At 43.1% G+C, this 20,201-nt stretch overlaps 1 protein-coding gene across 1 annotated transcript in view; it reads right to left on the bottom strand.

Moving 5' to 3' along the window:
- The window catches only part of LOC104501107 (fibrocystin-like), a gene marked incomplete at its 3' end in the record, with an annotated part of 97,597 nt that overhangs the window by 53,560 nt on the left and 23,836 nt on the right, over positions 1-20,201 (bottom strand). The window contains exons 18-30 of the mRNA XM_010144861.1: positions 19,140-19,282; positions 17,741-17,871; positions 16,579-16,763; positions 16,055-16,193; positions 13,778-13,932; positions 12,319-12,503; positions 11,281-11,403; positions 9,588-9,693; positions 8,827-9,105; positions 5,664-5,794; positions 4,758-4,893; positions 1,668-1,863; positions 197-264 (exon numbers count right to left, since the gene is read on the bottom strand). Coding sequence (XP_010143163.1) covers positions 197-264; positions 1,668-1,863; positions 4,758-4,893; positions 5,664-5,794; positions 8,827-9,105; positions 9,588-9,693; positions 11,281-11,403; positions 12,319-12,503; positions 13,778-13,932; positions 16,055-16,193; positions 16,579-16,763; positions 17,741-17,871; positions 19,140-19,282 — 1,977 coding nt within the window. The remainder of the gene's footprint in view (positions 1-196; positions 265-1,667; positions 1,864-4,757; positions 4,894-5,663; positions 5,795-8,826; positions 9,106-9,587; positions 9,694-11,280; positions 11,404-12,318; positions 12,504-13,777; positions 13,933-16,054; positions 16,194-16,578; positions 16,764-17,740; positions 17,872-19,139; positions 19,283-20,201) is intronic.

The raw sequence follows: 20,201 nt of genomic DNA, 5'->3' as shown, positions 1-20,201 counted from the left end.
GGATGCTCACTACAATCCCACATTTCCAGATTGTTGCCGGCTGCAGGTTGATGTCTGTATAATAAAGGTCACGGATTTAAAGCACCCTCATTTAAACAGATGTGAAATGGGCTGCCCTTTCCGTTCCTGCAGGAAAACTGTGCCCTTGATCCCTTTAACCTCCATAAGTGGCTGCCAATGTGCCAATGCTGTTTACCCAGAAAGGAACCGCAACACGGCTCTATGCTGAAGATCTCCGAGAGGTACTGGATCACCGGCTCAATGCTGCAAAACACAAGCAACGTAGAAAGGGGGTTTGCGGGCGTAGGATTTTTATATTTTTCTCTCCTGCTGCAGTGCTGTTCTTTCTTACAACCCCTTCTAGCTTGGAAGGCCAAACGCCACCTTGTGTTCAATGCCACGGGACCACCCTAGACCCCAAATTTTTGCATATGATTTAAGCTGCATCTAGTGTGAATACTGTCTTATCAAGTGGAAACCTATGAGACAAATTCAGTCCATGAGGTGCCACTGAGTCACCCATCAAAAGAAGCAAGAATAGGAGGAGGAGGTTTTCATACTGTAGCCATACCCACTGACAGGAGACGCAAGGACATTGAGGAGACATCTCAGCCCTCTTCCTTCTTTACATCGACCCACCAGACAGTGGGTAACTACAACAGGAGGAAACCCAGACACAATCTCCTGAAGCCCGCTCAGATAAGGGTTTAGCTCTGCTTCTATCCTACCTACATCTGTTTTTCCTCCTTATCACCCTCCTTTCAAAACCACATCCTGCCGTAAAAAGACACATTAGAGAAGTAGTCCTTCCCAAGCCTGCAATCCAGCCACCAGAGATCAGAGTTGTCTCATGGGATGGCCTGTCTCCTTCTACTCTCTATCCCTACAGACAAAGTGCTGCTAACAGACTCCAGAATCAAATAGGATGAGTCTGGGTGTCATCCCACAGACCACAGGCTTTCTCCTTCTGAAGTTCATTAATGCAGCAAGCAGCTTAGGGTGGTTTGTGAGCAATAAAAGCAGCTCGCTTCTCCCCAAAGTCGTTGTTTCAGGATCATTCCTAGTAGCTGTTGAGGATGAGAGCTAAGTGGATGAGGAGCAAAACTGCAATGCTTGTGAACATATTGTTACATTCCACTTTCAGGTCGGCTTTCCCCCACATTTTAATTCATTTAGACTAGATTTATCTAGGCTTGAACTTGAAGTGTCGCCTTAGAAGATGGAAATAGCATCATTTAAAAATTCTCCAAACAAAGCAATTTTTTTATTTTTCAAACTGGCTTTTGTTTTTCTCATGAAAAGTGTTTCTTTTCTTCTGTTGTTTTCCTACAGCAGGATTTATCTGCATTTGACCTGAATCTGTGAATACCTTTGATTGCCTGAATATGCATTTTTCATCAAATCAACTGTTTTTTCTAAAACGTTTCTCTCCTGCCTCCTCCTGATCCAACGGGAATTAATTGACAAGCATCAGCAGTCTGCTGACTTGAGTTCCACAGATCAATAAATGCCTTGATAATTATTCATAATTTTATACCACACTGCAGATTTCACAGTTAGGTACAAAATTGTGAAAACTCTTCCCTTCGTTTTCAGATTAACCCTGAAACACCAAATAGGCTGGAGAATTAAATTTTATATTAAGGAAAGCACACACGTCGACACACCTGGTAGAAGAGACAGCAATGTCATTGATGAGGACAGAAACATGGTACCATCCCGCAGCCAAGGCTGGAAGCGTCACATTAACACCACAGTCTGTCTGCACCTGGATCTGTGCCCATGAGCCTCCAATTCGGACCTTGATATCTGACCCTCGGTAGGTGGCAAACTGGGATATTCCAACCTGAAGCTCCTGGCCCCCTGCAGAGAGCAGAATGAATGAAACTATTCCCATGTTTCTGGCAGCAGTTATTTTAGCACACAGAACCATTGCCCAAGGGAGAGTATGGAGTTCCATTATGCCAGGACAGATCCAGTCATGTCCATCAGCCCAAAAAAAAAAAAAAAAAAAAAAAAAAAAAAATTTGAAGACTACAGTGGTTCTGTACCTTCCTCAGACCTTTCACCTCCCTGATAAGGTCAGCAGCCACCAGAGTTGTCTTCAGACATTAGCACAGTGAACTTGGCTATGACCATCTACAGCTACTCTCAGCCTGCTGGTTCACACTCACGATAGGATCCACAGCCCCCCTGCCATAAATGACTATCCTATAAACATCTGCAGCTGATAAAAGCCTTTCTAAAGCTCACAAACTGGAGCTGAAGAATTCCGCGTTTTTTCCTAAATCCCTGACAACGACACAGACCGCGCTTTCCAGCGTCATGGAGCTATCTAGAACAGTATCCTCCCACAGAGAAATGATCTACCACATGATGCTCACACATGCTCCAAAGCACCTTGTTCTCAGGAAACATGTCTCTCTCTCCCATTTAAGCTTTGTTGTGAGACAAAGTTATATTCAGATGACAGATGATACTTCCGTTTATTTGGGTATATTGTAAGTAATAGAAGAGGACAAGGGCAGTGGAGAAGGGAATTTCATAACCTAAATTCCTCCTGAAACAGCTTTAAAAATTAGGGCAGTGTACGTAAGTCCAAATAAAGGTATTTTCATTGAGGTAGCTATATCTGCAGTCAATGAAGAGAAACAGGACCTTTATGACATCATTCATCTTATCGCATGGAAGACATCCCAAAGAGCTGTGGTGAATCTCACCTCAGAACTGCCTGTCTCTCTTCACTGACTTTGAGAGACATCTAAACAACAAGCACGGGCAGAGACATGTTTAGGAGATGAATCTTATCCTCCTGTCTCCCCCCGAAGGCTCTGGGTTCAGTTGCACAGGAGCAGGAACAGACAGGATGAGGAGTCTTCAAGTACAACTCCCTGCTGCCATAGACCACTATATTATATAAATCCCTTTCCTAAATTCATCAAGCAAAAAGTATCAATATCTCTACCATGTCTCCAAACCAGCCAGCCCAAAACACCTGTCTACCCACACAGTTGCTCCACAACACCTGGTGAAGATCAGCTGTCCCAGAGCAGCTTCAGTTTTGCCCATTTCTTTTCCTCATTGAGCACATGCCACTGTTATTAGGTGAGATAAGAGCAGATCACCTGCTTTGCTCTCTCGTCTTAAAAATTAGAACTTGAAGCATCCTTACAAGAGATTCAGATCTGAGCAGTAATTTTGTCTCCCAAGCCAAGGTCACTTGGCTTTAGTATCACCTTCACAGCAGGCACAGTCACTGTTACCATTCAGCTTCACAGCCTCAGCTTTGGAAAAGTCTCTGCTCTTCATGAAGCAGGAGAGTCTGTATAAAGCTCCCCTCATCTACCAGCTTCTCTAAGCAGGTCTCAAAACCAACACTTTTCGATTCTGCATGTGCGAAGTGTCAAATAAAGTTTGAAAGCCTGCAAAGTTGAATATATTAAAAACATGAAGTCTTTGGACTCTTGGTCAACTGTCAGCTTAATCCTAGACGCCTGGAAGGCATTGGTGTAATTTATTTATTCTTTTTATTATATAGGAGGAAAATTATAGTAAGAGACGAAGTCATGGAGGTTCTGAACAGGAGATGGAACTCAGCTACACCACCATTCACGAGACCCTATAACGTTAAGGAATTCCTCGCACCTGAGCTGCCCACGGCCAGAAAACTCTCCCCTTGGTGCTACGGCATCTGAATAATATTCAGGTGATAAAGGACGTTTTCTCTTATTTATGCATTCTGAAGTAATAGAAAATGACAAGGGCATTTGGGGAAAGGAATGGAAATGCTGGGTGTGCACCAACAGTCACCTAACTCCTTGCATCCCCACCAAGTCCAGCCAGGGGAGCTTTATTAAGGTGTGCACTGGAGAAGTTGCAAATGAGAGAAAAAAAGAAAAATCAGGTAATTGCATCCTTGTAGGAGTGGGAATGGGGTAGGTGGGAAAGCAAGAATATTTCTGTCTTTGCCCTATCTTCCTTTCTCTCTCTCTCACAGGTACTAGGAATCTGGTGTCTGTTCGCCACACAAATATAATAAAACTTCCTCCTAAATGACTCCTCTGTAAGCAGGCACCATTCACCATTAATGTCTTCTATTTGCAATGCCTGGCCAAAACACTGGGGGAGAGGGGGTGTGTAATTAAAGGAAGGGAAATGAGAAAATGAGAAAAAACCCAACTCCAAATAGAAACTTTAAAAAGACAGGAATGCTAAACATTCCATGAGCTCTACTTGGTCCACAGTCCATGAAGTCTCACACTGAAAAGTAACAGATTGTAAGGTCAAACTGAAAGAAACAGTTGGGTTTAGCAAGGCAAGAGCTGCCTCTTTTCTGCTTTCAGCAAGCCAAAATGCACGTGATGCACTTTATGATGGACTCTTTGGGGTACTGGAGAAGAATCTCACTTCTCTTGTCGTGGCTGAACTTATTACCAAGAATGAATGGGCAGGATAATTTCAGAGCAGAGTTAAAGAAATGTGACACAAAAGGAGCTCTATACCACACGTGACATCCTGTGGATGTCATCCATACTGGCAAGCAACTCATTATCTCGTGTATGCTAGAGTAAACCCAACATAAACCAACCAGGACTGATCAGGATTAGCAGATAACGTGAGGGCTACAAGTTAAAACAACAAAAAACCCAGCATCAGATCACCAGACTCCATAGATCTAAATTCCCTGTGCCCCACCACCACCAGCAATAGTAACACTTCTACAGACGATGCCCAGTTCACATCTGCAGCCTTTTCACCTGCTATGCCACTTCTGTTCCTGCTCAGTGATACAACAGCAGGGTTTAAGGAAGGATCATACTGGAACAAGTTGGTTACTGTTGTTGACTGGTAACCAGAAATTAGCGTCACATGGACAGCAGCATCTTCTGTCCCCTAGAAACAGAAATGAAGAAAATGTCAAGGATAAGAACACACCAATTAAAAAAAACCTATTCCCTATATTCCTGCATTTCCTATGCCTAATAATTCAGGCACATGGGCACTGGCAAAATTTGTATATACACCAGACTCAAATGTGTACAGTTATATTGGGTTTAAAGGGACATCTATGGAGACATAAAAAACTTAAAACAATCCCAAACCATGCACATTTTCATTTCCTGTATCTGTACTAGTAAATTAATCAGCAGTAGGTCGTAGGCACAGACAGTTATCCCTACGCTTACACTACTACCATCGTCCCGCGAGTAGTTTTGCTATGCAGGAAAGATCATTGCTGCTAACAATCCCTAGGAATGACACACAGATAACATGCAAAGGAGGTCTGGATATAAAGTAGAGGATTTGGAGCTGAAGAGATTTCAGCAATGTGAGCAAGAGCAACTGTCCCAGGCATGTTTAATCTGCTAGTAGACAACTGAAAGTGGAGATGGGCAATTTCACTGACATTCAAAGCCCCAATTCTGCTTATGTGACGCTTAGCTAATGACAATGCCATCTGAATTTTTTGGTGTTTCACTGGTTTTCATAAATCACCTATCAGTCTAATGTCAATTGAACTGGTCTAAATTGTAGGTAGGTCCCACAACCAAGACTTGGCTGATGGGCTACTGCCTGCCTTTCCCCCAGTGTAGCTCAGGCCAGGAAAACACAAAAAATTACTGTAGGCTGCTGTCAGTTCCCCAAACAATGTGGTTTCTTACCCGAGAGGGAACTTCGCATTCAATTCTTGTTGAATTTCTGTCATCCTCCAAAATTGGGCAAGGCTGAGATCCAAACAACACCAAGTTTACCCCTTCCAGATTAGTTCCCCTGAGAGCCACTCTCAGTCCTCCTACAAAACCAATTATTCCATTACATTCAGGATGTGGAATGTTATTTTTATACGCAAAGGATTCTTTATTAAGTGACTACAAAAGGCATACTGTCTCTCCGCTGATCTGATGATCAAGATGTGCTTCCACCTCGCTGTGCCTAGCTTCCTCTCTTTCACCAGAGAGCCTTCTTCCCTATTAATTGAATTCTTGTCCATGATACAGGAGGACTGGGTTTGTTTCTCAGTTTATTTTTTAATGACATACTTATTTAAGCCAGCAAGGTTTGGCCTGTGATCTCACCCTTAGAAAGATTGCCAGCCCAGGAATGAAATAAGGAAGGAAGGAAGAAGCACTAAGAATGGAAAATGAGCTTAACACAGCAGGTGCTTTCTCAGTTCAAACAGCTGCCAAGCGCCCTGCTGTCCAAAAAGCCTGTACCATGTGTCTAGGAAACTTAGGTTAGAAAGGGGACTTGGCAGGGTTTGAGACTTAGCAGAGTTGTGAGGAAAGTCATGGAGGGCTTGATACTGTGCAGCCCTAAGCAACCTCAGCTGTCCTTTGTGCTAGCCAGAGCTGAGCTTCTTCCATCACATGCAGGGTCATACCCAACAAGAGTCAGATTTGCACTTGATCTTTCTGCAGTGCCCAGTTCCAGTGCAAAGAGACAAGGTGCCCTCCTGCTTTTTCAAGTGACTAGAAGATTCAGGGACTTTTCAAATAGAAACGGGAAAGAACAGGAACGGGCATTAAAGGCAATACTAACTAGGACTTTGTTCTTTGATATGGTTCAGAGAGAAATTCAAAAAGAAAAAAAAAAAAGAAATTTTGCTTGAAACTTGCAGGTGTTTGCTCTAGTTATTGGCATGGCAGAGCTTTAGGAGTATGGCTGGACAGACAGACTGCTCAGACAGGAATTATTGCAGTTTTTATGTGTACAGTTTACAGTTATTAATGCAGTTTTTATGTGTACATGTTTCTATGGCTAAATTACAAACCAGCTTTTATGATGCCTTTCCTGAGTGATGTAAGTAAACTTCTATGGTAAAGTCACCACGTATTGGTGGCAGAGCCTCTTGAACTTTTTCCTCAAAGCTTCATTCCCTGCTAATTTTACAAAGCAACAGAGAAGTTTAGAAGTTTAATCTGCTAGATTTTCTCGGTCTGGCAGCAAAACCAAGCAAAAAGTATTAAGCTCCTCTCATCCACTGGAACATGGTACTAACTTGAGAAAGGCATCTCACATTTATAGAGTTAGGTCACAGGGAACTCCCAGCACAGCACCACCGAGACCAGTGATATTTTGACAAGTGGGACCTGATGCACCAAAGTAGACAATGCTTCCTGGTTACTTCTCCTGTAATGTTAAGTTTACAGAGCCAGAAACTGTAAGAACTCAAAACTGAAGCCACTTGTCTAATGCGATAGTTGCCAGATAAGGAGCCTCAGATTTAATGTACAAATTCCATGTGTGTTGTATAAAGACTGGAGCTCTTCAGATTTGGTATCTACACTTATACCCATATGCAGTGAAATTCTGCGTATGTGCTCTTTATGATAAGATTGAAGAGAGGTATTTTAAATGGAAGAAATTAAAAACACAGATGGAAGCTGTAATTCCTTCCAATTATAAATGTTCAAGGCATATGTAATGTAAGATAACATTATATTTTCTTTTTAATGAGTGACAGATCACTGTAATTGGGAGAAGAACTAGTTGTCAGTGAAGGAAACGAGAAGCAAGGACCAAGCACTAAAACTTCCATTGCTCGCTTTTTTCTTTTAGGGTTTTTTTATATTAATTAAAGCAGTGATTATCAACCTTGTGTACTATACGACCTTCTCACTGGAGCGGAGAAAAGAAAAAGGAAGGAAAACGACTGGAGTATCTTTCTTGCCATACACTCCAACAAACCATGAAGAAAAGAGGTCATCACTTCATGCTTTTCAGTTTAGGAACCCTACATTCTCCCAAGACCATCCCATGGCTCATCCACATAGAGGTTCACAGGGCATCATTCCCTTCCTGTGCCTGCTCCAAGGTGACCAGTTCTCTAAGCCACATGGCTGAGCAAGCTTCATGTTGTACCTAGGCTACTACTCCTGTTCTCAGTGATGTTTGTTAGCACGAACTCAAAGCACCTCAGTAATGAAACTACTAGATTTCCAGCCAAAATCCAGATGGCTTTTACCACCAGTATTGCATTTCTAGCCGCTTGAAAACAAGCCATACACTGAGACTACCTGTCCTTACTGCACAGCCCAGGGGTGTCAAGAGTGGTCTCCACATTTCTCATTGGGTTGGGGAGACTCTTCCCTCTCCCAAAAAAGAAAGTGTGTCTTTTTATAGACTTTGGTTTGGCTTCACTACACTTGGCTAGGCATCTTGATGGACCAGGTGAAATCCTCTCTTCTGGAACACGTACAGGGCAGATGAGAGTTGTAACAGCCCTTTGACCTCAGAGTCCTGTGGAAAATCTTCAAAGTTCTTGTCTTCAGGGATGTGATGTATCACCCTTTATTTCTTCTTCTGTTTCAAAGAGGGAAGAGGTAGTGGAAATGGAAGGAACTTCAGCTTGCATTTCTCTAGTTTCTCAGTTTTGTATCCGAACACAGCTGAGTTTTCCTTTTTATCGCTCAGAGTATGAATTCACTTCAACTGGACTGAGGTAAACTAAAGTTTAGCCATTTCACAGCTAGGCCAGATGAACCCAAATGCTACAAAGCTATGTGTCAAATGGATATGGAAAGATGAACCATGAAACACTAACAGCCTTCTGGGCTGTGGGAATAAATATTCCTGCACTTGAACTTACGATTCTCAAACCTAGTTGGAAACTGATTTCCTCCACAAAGAACCAAAGAAAGCCTGTCACTCTTGGTAAGAAACTTGCCCCAGTGCTTTAGGATACACACAATATGTCTAGCCATAATATGTCTTTTTTGTCAGGTGAAGACCTTGGTAGTCAAAATACAGAAGTGAAACACACTCTGAAGAGCAAGAAGCAGAAAGCTGATGTCTCCTCAGAGCAAGTCTGGCATTCAGACCTACCGATCTCTGAGGCTGTAGGAGGTTCGATAGCTACCAACTTTGGCTCAACTCTTAGGAAGATGCCTTCTCCTGTGCTGCCATTGAGCGCGAAGCCGTAAGGTCTCACAACTAGCATCACCTGGTAGACTCCAACTGGCAGCCTCTCCAGCTGGCAAACCACTTCAGTTTGATTCAATGTTATGACGTGGCAGGTCGTGTTGTTTACCTCCACCTGCAGAGCTGGCCTCTCCTCAGTGAAGCCAGCTCCCTTGATAACTACTGTGGCCTGGGATCCATCATCTGAAGGAATATAATCAACAACACCAGAAATTACGAGTTGTATAGCAATGCCCAGGAGTTACTTTCCACCAACTGTTTAAAATTCTTACCATCTTCATCAGGACATCCTAAGAAGCACATCACTGATGATCTCTCATTGTCACTCATAATGCCTATTCCTCCCTGTACCTGTTCAAATATTTTTTCTTTAACTTTTATTAAAAATAACTTGAACTGAGACCCATCTTCTGCTTTAAGCACTAAAGTTCTCATTCTGTATCTCCCCTTTGTGTCTCCACCATCTTCTTGTTGATGTAAAAATGCCTGTGCTCTGTGTATTAAGATGGGAGCTGATCAGAGGTGCCCCACTAGAAAGTGCGGTTTCCACAAAATCAAAAATTTGCAAGAAAATACACGCAAAAAAAAAAATCATCAGCCTCTGGCAGATCTTTTTCACTGAACAGTGTTTTTGCCATCTGGTTCAGGGAAAAAAGCCCCGTTACCTGATGAATACTCCACAACACTGACTAAGGGTGTCAGTTCCTGGCTGAACTGGAAAGAGCACGAACCAGAACAGTTTGCAAGGACATCATTCACCACCACCACCACCTGGAAACAGAGGAGAAGGTTACTTTAACAAAGGGAAGGGAAGAGTGCTGTTTTCTAGAGAACCACATCTACCTGGCAGACCTGCCAAGTGATGCCAATAGCCACACCAAGCTACCAAGAGCACTCTGTGCCAGAACAGAGAACAGACAGCTGTGTATCCTGCTGCAGGTTCAGTACACATTTAATTGCAAGGTTTTCTAGGGCTCATCTCAAGCAAAGCAGAGCAGAGCTTTGGAAGTTATATAGCCAGACTTTCTCAGTGTCTGCTGGGAGAGCATCTCACATCTTGCTGGGCCCCACAGCTTCTCCCAGCTCTTGTTGTTCTAGTCATCCATTGAAGGCTCTGCTTGCCATACCCCAGTTCTTCCTACCTTTCCTTGAGAACAAGTTTATTATGTTTAAGGCACCCTATAAGACTAATTAGAATGAATCCCAGAATGTGGCTTTTCAGCATACAGCCCTCTAATTTTTCCCTTGTTGTTTATGCTGAAACAAGAAAGCTGGGCTGTGACCTTGATTATCTAACAAGGGTTATCAAGAGACAACCCTTCTGGCATCTTGATACCTCAGAATAGTCAACTAAGGCACAGGAGAACTCTTCACCTCTCTCCCAGGTATTAAGGGTTTGCCAGGAGAGTACATCAATGCCTGCAAAAATCGAGAGCAGACTGTCTCCAAGAAACACAAGGAGCACAGCTACAGAGTTCTGTGCTTGAATAGAGAAACAACAATTAGAGGGACATTTTTATACTTGTTGCTAGCAGCAAGCCAGAACAAAGCTTCAAAAATGAAGAGCAAATCTGATTGCCGCTGCCGTCTTTGTTTCATTTGGTCTATTTGAGGGTGTCTGCACCACAGATGGCAGAGATATCGTAGATGGTTGAACCACTGGAAGCAGAGCAGTCCTCCTGTTTGAGGTACAGGCTCACCAGAAAAGCCGGCATGACCTAACACCCAAGCGCTGCAGAGCGGGGCTTTGAGCACATCGGGCATCACCCTGTTATTGCTATGGTGCCCGGCAGCCTTTGCCTCCAGCACAGCCAGTAATGCACTCTGCTCTGCAACACCTGGGGTAGAGTTTGCAACGTTTGTTCATCCAGCAGGCTCATTCAGCCAGGAAGCCCTCCTTGCCTGCTTTTCATACAAAGCATTGAAATCCACAGAGGCTGAGGGACTTGCCCAATCCACAGGCTGGTGTCACAGCCACCATCTCATTTATTTTGCCCATCAGTGTAACTGCCGGAATGCAGCAGATGAATAGAGCATCGTTCCCAAGTTTGGTGGCCAGCACTACAGGACCCAGCAAGTGTGGGAGTCCAGAGATGACACATCAGCCCTTGGCCAGAGACTCAAAACAAATGAACTGTCTTCCATCACCCACAATGACCATTCTCCCCACCTGCAATATCTCTTGAAGGAAGATCCTGCTCCACAAACCTGGAAGCAGACTGACTGATTTGTAGCAAAGCTCAGAACAGTAGACCTCTGAAAATGTTTAGTGGCAGAAGTAGGTGCCTGAATACCCGTGAGGCTCCTGGATCTACACGGCCCAGGTGAATCAATAGGAAGCATGGCAGCACCTCTCACCTGTGTTTTGTTATTGACGGTAGCAAGCATGTCCCCAAATATTGGCCCAATAAATACACCTCCATCATAAACTACACGACTAGAAACCGTTGGCTTCAGACCAGTGAGGTTTTCGGCAGAGACCTGGCAAAGAACAAGGAATTTAATTTTCTAGTCCTTTTCCTTCCTGTGATTCTAAATTAAAAGCATTCCCCAGAGTTCATACAGAGTCTTTACAAGAGACGAAGTAACTCCTAGAAAGCCTCTTCCATGACTCCTCTCTCCAGGTCTAAATAAAACTTCACAACACCTCCCTGTTCCCATCCTCACCTTGCAGCAAGAAATGGAGGCAAAGAGATTCAGGAGCCAGATTTGCAAATAAACTTCTAATTCCCAGTAATATCATTTGGGACCAAACATGGCAAGAGCTTTCCTTAAAGACACGACTTTGCGTGGAACAAGGGCCTGTGCTACTGCTGAAGATGCAGCTCAAGTTTTTTTTCACCATCCAGGCCTACATCTTGATCGTGAGAACTCATTTTACACTTTAAAAGCCGGATATAGAAATAAATACTACTTCTTTTGGGAGAAGGAAGCAGCTTGGTCTGAGCCCTTACTTAGAAAAGACCTTTCTACTTGAAGCAAAATTCAAATGATAAATCTTGGGATGGGAGAGTGCAAAAAGACTTACGAGAACCAGTTATGACCCTATATGGAACAGTTCTCAGAAAAAGATCTCCTTGGCCCATAAATGATGCCACAAACCTGTACTGAAATATTAATGTGATTGTAATGCCTTTCACTCCAGTATAACAGTCCCTGATTCTGCAGAACTGCAACCGAGCACAGAAATTGCATTCTAGCCTCCTCATTTTGAAGCACAGACTCTTTAATCATCTAATCTGGAGTTTGCTTAAACTGCGCTTTCTAACAGGGGGACACTTAGCCTGAGGTCCCATGGGTGTCTGTGTGAAAACAAATGATGGGAGAACAAATCGGCCAAGGCCAAAGGCATTGAATGGGGTTCAAAGCAGGTGTTAGTAAAAGAAATTACTGTACACTGATAACATTAGGCAAGTCCCCAGTTTTTGTTTTCCAAGTCAGTGTCCAGATTCTTTGATAGCAAGAGTTTGAGTCTTGGGTCACAGTGAAGTCACTGGTGTTGAAGTACGGAGCTGTAGAGTTATCTGTGTTGTCTTGCAAAAGCTTGCGGAGCTGGTGGGAGGAGATGTGCACTGAAACACCTGCAAAAGACAGTAGAAAAGAATGGCTATCCTCATCCCTAGGAGAGCACATCTATCTCCTCCTAGAAAAGAAAGATCTTCTTTATCAGTGTGAGGCTGTTGTGGCTCGAACATCTGTAACTGCCAAAAAGCAGCAGAGGGAAGTTTACTAGGTCCCAAATGCCAAAAGATCTGCACTATTTAATAACTTAGACAACCTAGAAACGTCTCTCCAGTTGGAACCATCAGAAATTTTGTTTAAGTAATACTTTCATTATTACCTGCAACCTACATTTTTGGAAGACATCAAATTTCAGTGTACAAATCATGTTCCTTCAACACAGGAAGGTGAGAAACTTCCTAGGTGAGAGGGATATAGGGGGAGTTAGCCTCTCAAGAAGACTTGGTAGTGTTCAGTTCCAAATAAATGCAAATGATGTTTTATTTCTTTCAACATAAATACCTGTAGCCATTCAAAGCTGCAGATACATTAAACCTCTCCAAATCAATTCATAAGAGGGGAAAGCACAAGACCTGGGAACATGACGAGGAATGGAATTCAGTCTTTAAAAGATAATGCTCAAAGCAGTGTACCATCGAGGCAGCCAGCTGCTGTAGGAAAATATTAAATGACTACACAGAGGAAAGAGTTTTTTGACAAATATTCTAAAGCTGCATTTTCCTACTTTATTATTTGACTTTATAATTGGGTTTATAACAGTTCCTCAGTCAAGAACTTTATTATTGGTCTTGCTCAGATTAACCTGCTCACTTTCATTCTAAGCCTCTCTGATTATTTAAACTGCACACAAGAAAACCCAACACATCCAAAGCGTGACTAATTCGAGTCAAGCAATTCAATGCACAAAAGCTTTTATTGTATCCACAAGCCAACTACCAATCCTGGTAATCCTAGAAGGGAATTAATTTCCTGGTTACCTGGAAGGGTCTTGTCATACAAGACCATCGGAAGTACACATGCTGGAGAAATACCAGCATCATGAATTCCTGGGATGCAAAATCCCAGTTCAGGATCTGAGCCAAAATTCTTTAACTTTAAGGGCAATATTTGGTAGTGGCTGTATGCATTTTAGACTTAACACCTAGAAATGCTGCCCTGCCTATAATCCTTAAATCCTGTCTTGAAGGTCATCAAATGCAAAGATCTCACATCTATCACAACAGTTTTACCCTGCCAGCCCATAGCCTGAACATTTCTCAGGTTCAATATCGACTTTTCTTCACTTGGCTTCCTGCAAAAGAAATCCAGGATGTGCACTTGTATCTTCTTTTACCTGGTACCACTGTATTGGCCAACTGGATGCGGAAGGTCCCTCCAATCGGTGGGGATGACTTTTGCAGTCTCTGAATGGTGAGGCTGACTTGCACATCTTCCGTAGAGACATAGAGGTGACCATACTCCTTAGAGCCTTCCCCAAGCATAGCACCTCTGTGTGACAAAGAGGGTTCACATGAAACCATCAGCAGTCAGGACCCCACTTGTGACAGCCCCAAGTCACCAGCAGCAGAGGAACACCTATGGGAACAACAGTCTTGAAGGACGTAAGGAGAACATGTTCAGAGCTCAAACAGAACCGAATATTGCCAAAGTTATACCTACATGATATAGGCAACACACACAACAGGAAATGATAGAAAAACACCTTTTTTTAATTACTATAGAAGAAATTGTTCCTACAGCACCAAGGTCACGCAAGTCCTGCCCCCGTACTTGTGTTTTTAAAGGACCAACTAAATGCAGCCTGGGCAGCAGCTACAACTTAAGGCTAAAAGCTTTCCTACTCCATCCTGTCGTCTCCCAGAGTCTATCAAAATCTCAACTCCCCCGAATTACAGTGATGTTGTATTAGAGTTCACCCAAAGCCCAGTTTCTAAAACATAAAATAACCTCTCACTTGTAGTTAATTTCTCCTTCTTCAAAGAAAAAGGCTCTTTGTGGTACAATGATGCCACCATCTGGTTAACAGCTAAAATTTCAGACAGCTGTGGCTCCTGGAGAGCAAATTTTAAGATTGTGAAACCAAAAGAACCACCGAGCCTTCTCATCTGATATACAGCAAGAACATCAGATTTCAGCTAACATCCCTGCCCTGATGGCATCAAGTTGTACCAGAATAGAGCACAGCATGTGCTCACTCAAGAGAAAGAGCCAGGTTTCTGCTGAAGATATCCAAAAACAGGGATCACACAATCATTTTAAAACCATGCACTGATTTATGTTTTCAGTCTCTCTGGCTTCAGCATCACACTGGTTTCTCTTACATCTTCCTCTGTGAGATGGAGAAGACCACCAGTGTCAAGCACTTTTTTTTCCCCCCCCTGGTGAGAGACATTGTGATCAATCTGCCTCTCAATCCTCCTTTTGATAAGCTAAAGAGATTGAGCTTCTTCAATCTTTCTCTCCAAGGCATTTTTGCATCAGTCTTTTCCTTTGTGCTGACTTGCACTATGCCTCTGAACCCCAGTGAGTGATTAATTCCCCAAAACCTTGGATTTCACCAGGAAATGCAAGGACTTGGCTGCTCTGGGAACCAAATAGCCTAATTTTCTTCAGATCTTTGCCACCTCTGAAAGGACAATCTAGCTGTCTTAGATCATTCAAAACTACTGGCATATTGCTTTACTTTTGCTTGAGAGAGGTAAGAAACCAAATTAAGTTACAGCCGCCTGAGGTTCACCTTCTTCTGAAAGGTGGTTTCCTGTGGACACCTGAGCAAGTCACTTTCGGTGAAGCAACTGAGCCAAACTATCAGCTGGCTACTGCAAGAAGAGGCTTCATCATTCCAGCTTCTCCCTTGCCTGGCTCTATTCCAGTCAGGCCCTTGCTGACTCAACTGGATAGAATCCAACTTTTACAGGACCTATTCCGTGACAGTACAGCCCTCTAATGTCACTCTCTCTGATCTGGTTAGCCTATGGCTCTGCCTCCTCTTTCACTGTTGGGAGTCCCAGAACAGAAACCACCTCAGTAAACAAAGTCACATAAGGTGGACTTCCATTACCTAACACGTCAATTGTCGTTATTAAAGGTGTTTGGGACTATCTCTGGCTGATCTCCCTCCATGTTCCAGAAGGGCTTAGATCTTCTAGCCCTACATCATATCTGGTGGCTTGCACATATCCTACATAACCGAGGTTAGCTGGAATATCTTAAGCACTTCTGGTTTAGCAACTGAATCGCACTCATACAATGGAACTTCAATTCCAGAATGAGATACCTTCACTAAGATGTCTACCGGTACATGTTTATGTGGTGAGCAAAGCTCCATTCATATGCTGAGAGTGAAATTAAGTATCTTAATTCAGAATGGCAGCATATCTACTGAGTGCAGACATCTGCACAGGATTCAGAAGTCTAAACAGTCTGATCATGGGCCATTTGAAATGTCTAGAGGAGAAGACTCCAGTGAGAGCACAGGAACTGCCAAGCCACAGTCTTACTCTCTACTGCCTCTCATGTCATGTCTTAGATGACAACAAGCTCCAGACATGTCAGGGGGAACTCCGAGAGCTATTACAGGGTATTGAGAAAACCTACTCAGTGACCCTACCTTAGAGTGAGGAGGGGCAGACTTGTACCACAGCCAGACACCATCCAGGACACGTTGTAAGTGGGAGAAGACCCCACCACAGATACTGCTTCAACTATCCTCCCACCTGGCCAAGGTGGTTTGGGACCCCTGTGAGAAACTGAAAGAAGAGCAGAAGCTTTCATTAGAGCAAGGAGAAGAACTGTCACTATGCCTAGATTATTTCATTTCATAGCTGGGAAAAAAAACTGCTTGGAGAGTGGGGGGTGTTTGGTTTGTTTTTTTTTTTTTTCCGGGCAAGATCACTCAAGAGTCACATCTTTAGAAACACATTTTCAGATAAACCAAGAATACTGATATTTGGCAACTCTTCCTGACTGTTTTCACAAATAGCAGTTCAAGAAAACAAAATCATTTTTGTGCCTGCTGTGAAATACCCTTCCTCTTTGAAAAAGTTTCAACCAGTCTCATCAGTAAAGATTTTGATGGGAGTATCTTGGAAAGAGAGTAACGTTAATAGAAAAGAAAAAACCAGATGCCTTTACCAGTCACAGCTCTGTCAGCAATGATGACTTCATCAAGGTGAAATGACTCAAACGTTTTCTTCTGCAGCGCTGAGCTCAGCAATTCTATCTGATACACAAACACTGGGGAGTTGGCAGGGAGGTCTCGGAGAAGCGGGGAGCGATTCACACACCCCTTCCAGAGGTCAGTGCAGGTAAACATCCAGCTGGAAGACACCAAGGTTGTGTGATGTCTCTTTTGCTGTGAGGTAGTTAATAATCAACTTTTGAGGTTCACTGTGAAGCTTCCAGGTAGCATCAGGTACTGCTGCTATTAATAGTTTTTACTCACATAGGAGACACTTGCTCAATGGCTTCTGATCACTCTCTACTGTCTCTGTTGGGTTCCCCATTGTGAGAAATAAAGCTTTAGAGCTCTGCTTAGGTGTCCTCATCTGCATCACAAGAGTGGGATGTGGGAGTGACTACCACAGCTCTATTCTTGGAAAAAACACTACGATAGCACCAGTGACCTCAACGGGGTGGTGGGGGGGGTGTCAATCCAGGCATCAGGCCTCTTGGGAACACCAGATGACTGCTCAAGGCTCCCAGCTCTCTCCACCATGTAGTAATTTAATCCCAAGCCCCTCTTCTCCTTTCAGGCATGCACACACACCCCTCAAAGCCCCCTACAGACACCCAAGCTGCCAACTTCACTTCCTGATTTTTTTAGGTGTGCCTGCTCCTAACTTTACTTCCAACACCGAAAGTTTTCCACCCGTGTATTCTAAGGGAAATAAGGAAAATCAAGGGCTATACCAACTTTCAAAACTTTGTGTACAAGTGAGCTCATAAGGGACCTAGGAAAAAAAATCCGCTCATCTCTGTCTCACTGCAGAAAATCCAATGACTGATGACAACAATACAATGAAATTAATGTCCTCAGAAACCTTCTGATGTGCTTACCAGAGACAGATGAACTCCCTGTCTCTGCACTGCTACGGTGAGATAGTACATATAACGGGATACATGCAGATCTACTCATCAAATCCCCAGAAAAAATGGAAGCATGTTGCAAGACTGGAGGACGTGTCAGCTTACCCCAGCTGACAATTTGTTCCTATACAAATAAGAACTTATTTCTAGTTTTTCTTGTACACCTTCTTACTATAGAAAGTGTTATCTCTGGAAACTAAGTGGATACCTTTTTGAGTCAGTTTCCTTGAAATCCCATAGGCATGTGAGGTTTCTCTTCACTGAGCATGAAGAGACATTGGTGTAGGATACTGAGATATGAAAGATGTTGCTCATACGGCCTTTATGGGCAAAACACACCTGCAAAAATAGGGAAAAAATCTCTTAAATCAAACCACAGGTAATTTCCATGTAATGACTATTCTAGAAGATACCATACTCTGTTTCAATCCCAGGTAGGGATTGATTAGTAGGGAAACTTGTGGCTCAGGGTGGGCAATAAAGCTCACTGCTTGAGGCCAAATTGCCTTGAATAGAATCATAGAATCATAAAATTGTTTAGTTTGGAAAACACCTTTAAGATCATTGAGTCCAACAATTAAACCATTACTGCCAAGTCCACCGCTGACCCCTGTCCTCAGCACCACCAATACACATCTGTTAAATCCCTCCAGGGATGGGGACTCCACCACTGCCCTGAGCAGCCTGTTCCAATGCTTCACAACTCTTTCCATGAATAAATTTTTCCTAATAGCCATCTAAACCTCCCCTGCTGCAACTTGAGGCCATTTCTCCTCATCCTATCACTTGTTACTTGGGAGAAGAGACCAACCCCCACCTTGCTACAACCTCGTTTCAGGGAGTTGTAGAGAGTTGAGTAGCACCTACAAACATGGCACCTAAGTGACCTGTGTGCCACCACGTGGCCTGTAATCGACCCCTTTGACTTCAGTAAGGTTTTGGGGCAAAACATAACTGGGAAGCACTAACAGGCATTTCAAATGTCTGGGAGGGAGGCAAGAAGACTGGGGGAGTATGTGAGATTTGTAAGGTATGAGGTTTGGGATCAGTGTCAGGTAGGGAAATAGGACTGGAAGAGGTCTGTGAAGGTGAACTGGAAGGACTCTGGGAGGACTGCAGGAGTCTTTAGGGACAATCTCTCTCTATCTCCCTCTCTCCTTTCTTTCAACACCCAGCTGTTTGCCTTTCCCCACATAGTAAAGAAAGGGTGACAGGGCCGAAATCAAGACCTTATTAGAAGTAGAAGCAGAAGATGAGCAGAAATTTAGCCAAAGGGCACACCTAGTAACAAAGATTTTTTTGTTTTTATCAAGAAGCCGTCATTCCTGCTTTTCCCAGCACCATCTTGCCTTTCCGTTTCCCTCAGCAAGGGTTGATCCAGCAGCAGAGAGCAGCCAGATGTGTTAAACAATATCCATATCTCAGGGATCTCAAACTATTCACCCAGTCAAACAAAGACACTCTGCTCTTTCCACAGGCATAGCCCAAAGACGTGAATTTTTGTGGATCTAGGAGAAGTCTAAACAGACCAGCTGATTTTATCACACTGATTTGGCTCTGAGAGTTCACTCTCCAGAGCAACCTACTCATCGAGAGACATCACTTACATGTGTGTATTCAGTAAGATCATATCTTGGTAGAGTTGATGGGGAAGTTTTCACCAGCTGGCTTGGTCTGTGAACACTGAACCTCCCACAGAAAGGCTCCGTTCCACTGACAGTGTGTCCTGTGGAAATGACATCCTTCTTATCTGACAGAGACAGAAAAATAAGAGGGGATGAGAGGCTTGAAAATTATTCAGAAGACACCAATATAGTCAAGAGATTCATGAAAATATGGAAAGTGAGTATCCAAAATTTGTCAAACAGTCCTACTATGGTGTATTCTCCCGCCCAGATGAACGGTGAACATCTGCAGGGCAATTATTCCTCAGCTTAATGGTGCTGACAGACAGAAGGAGGGACCATTAGATTAGTGTTCAGACCATAAAACCTCATGGCAAAAACCGCAGCCTTTAGCCATATAGATAGAACATACTTGACCAAATCCACCCTTCCTTTCCAGAAAACACTTCGGCAAAGCCGGAAATTGATGTATAAAGCAACGGTGAATCCACCTTCCCCTTTGGGATGTGAGTTCCATTGTTTCATCAATCATGCTGCTGAAAAACTTCTAGGATCTCTTTTCTGCCTAGCACATGGAAGACTTTTCTGTCACCACATACTGGTAATTCACCTTTTCTTCTAGTAAGAGAAAACACAGCAAAATGAAGTAATAACAGTTTTAGAAAACAACAACAACAGAAAAGGTTGAAAGAAAGTAGATGAGGTTCTTTGCACAAGTGTTGAACCTGTCAAAATCTTCACTGTAAGAAATTACAAATGTAGCTGTACAAATGTAGTTCAGCTGTGTTCAAGGTGACATTACGTAAATACAAAGGAGAGCCGCTGAAGTTGATGAAATCAAAAAACATATTACACGCAGGAAATTAATTGAGCTGAAAATACTTCCTGTTTGGAGAGAATTAATTATGAATTACTATATATAATATCCAGTTTTTACTATTTCCTGTGTTTCTATTTTGGATTCTGCTGAAGACAGGACACCGGGCTAGAAGGACCCTAGGTCTGAATGCGTGTGGCTGGTCTACATTTCTGCTGCCCACTTGC

Source organism: Buceros rhinoceros, unplaced genomic scaffold, assembly GCF_000710305.1.
Source record: "Buceros rhinoceros silvestris isolate BGI_N320 unplaced genomic scaffold, ASM71030v1 scaffold1551, whole genome shotgun sequence".
NCBI classification, from domain to species: Eukaryota; Metazoa; Chordata; class Aves; order Bucerotiformes; family Bucerotidae; genus Buceros; species Buceros rhinoceros.
The sequence above is the reverse complement of the archived record's forward strand: the minus strand, read 5'-3'. Positions and strand labels throughout refer to the sequence as shown.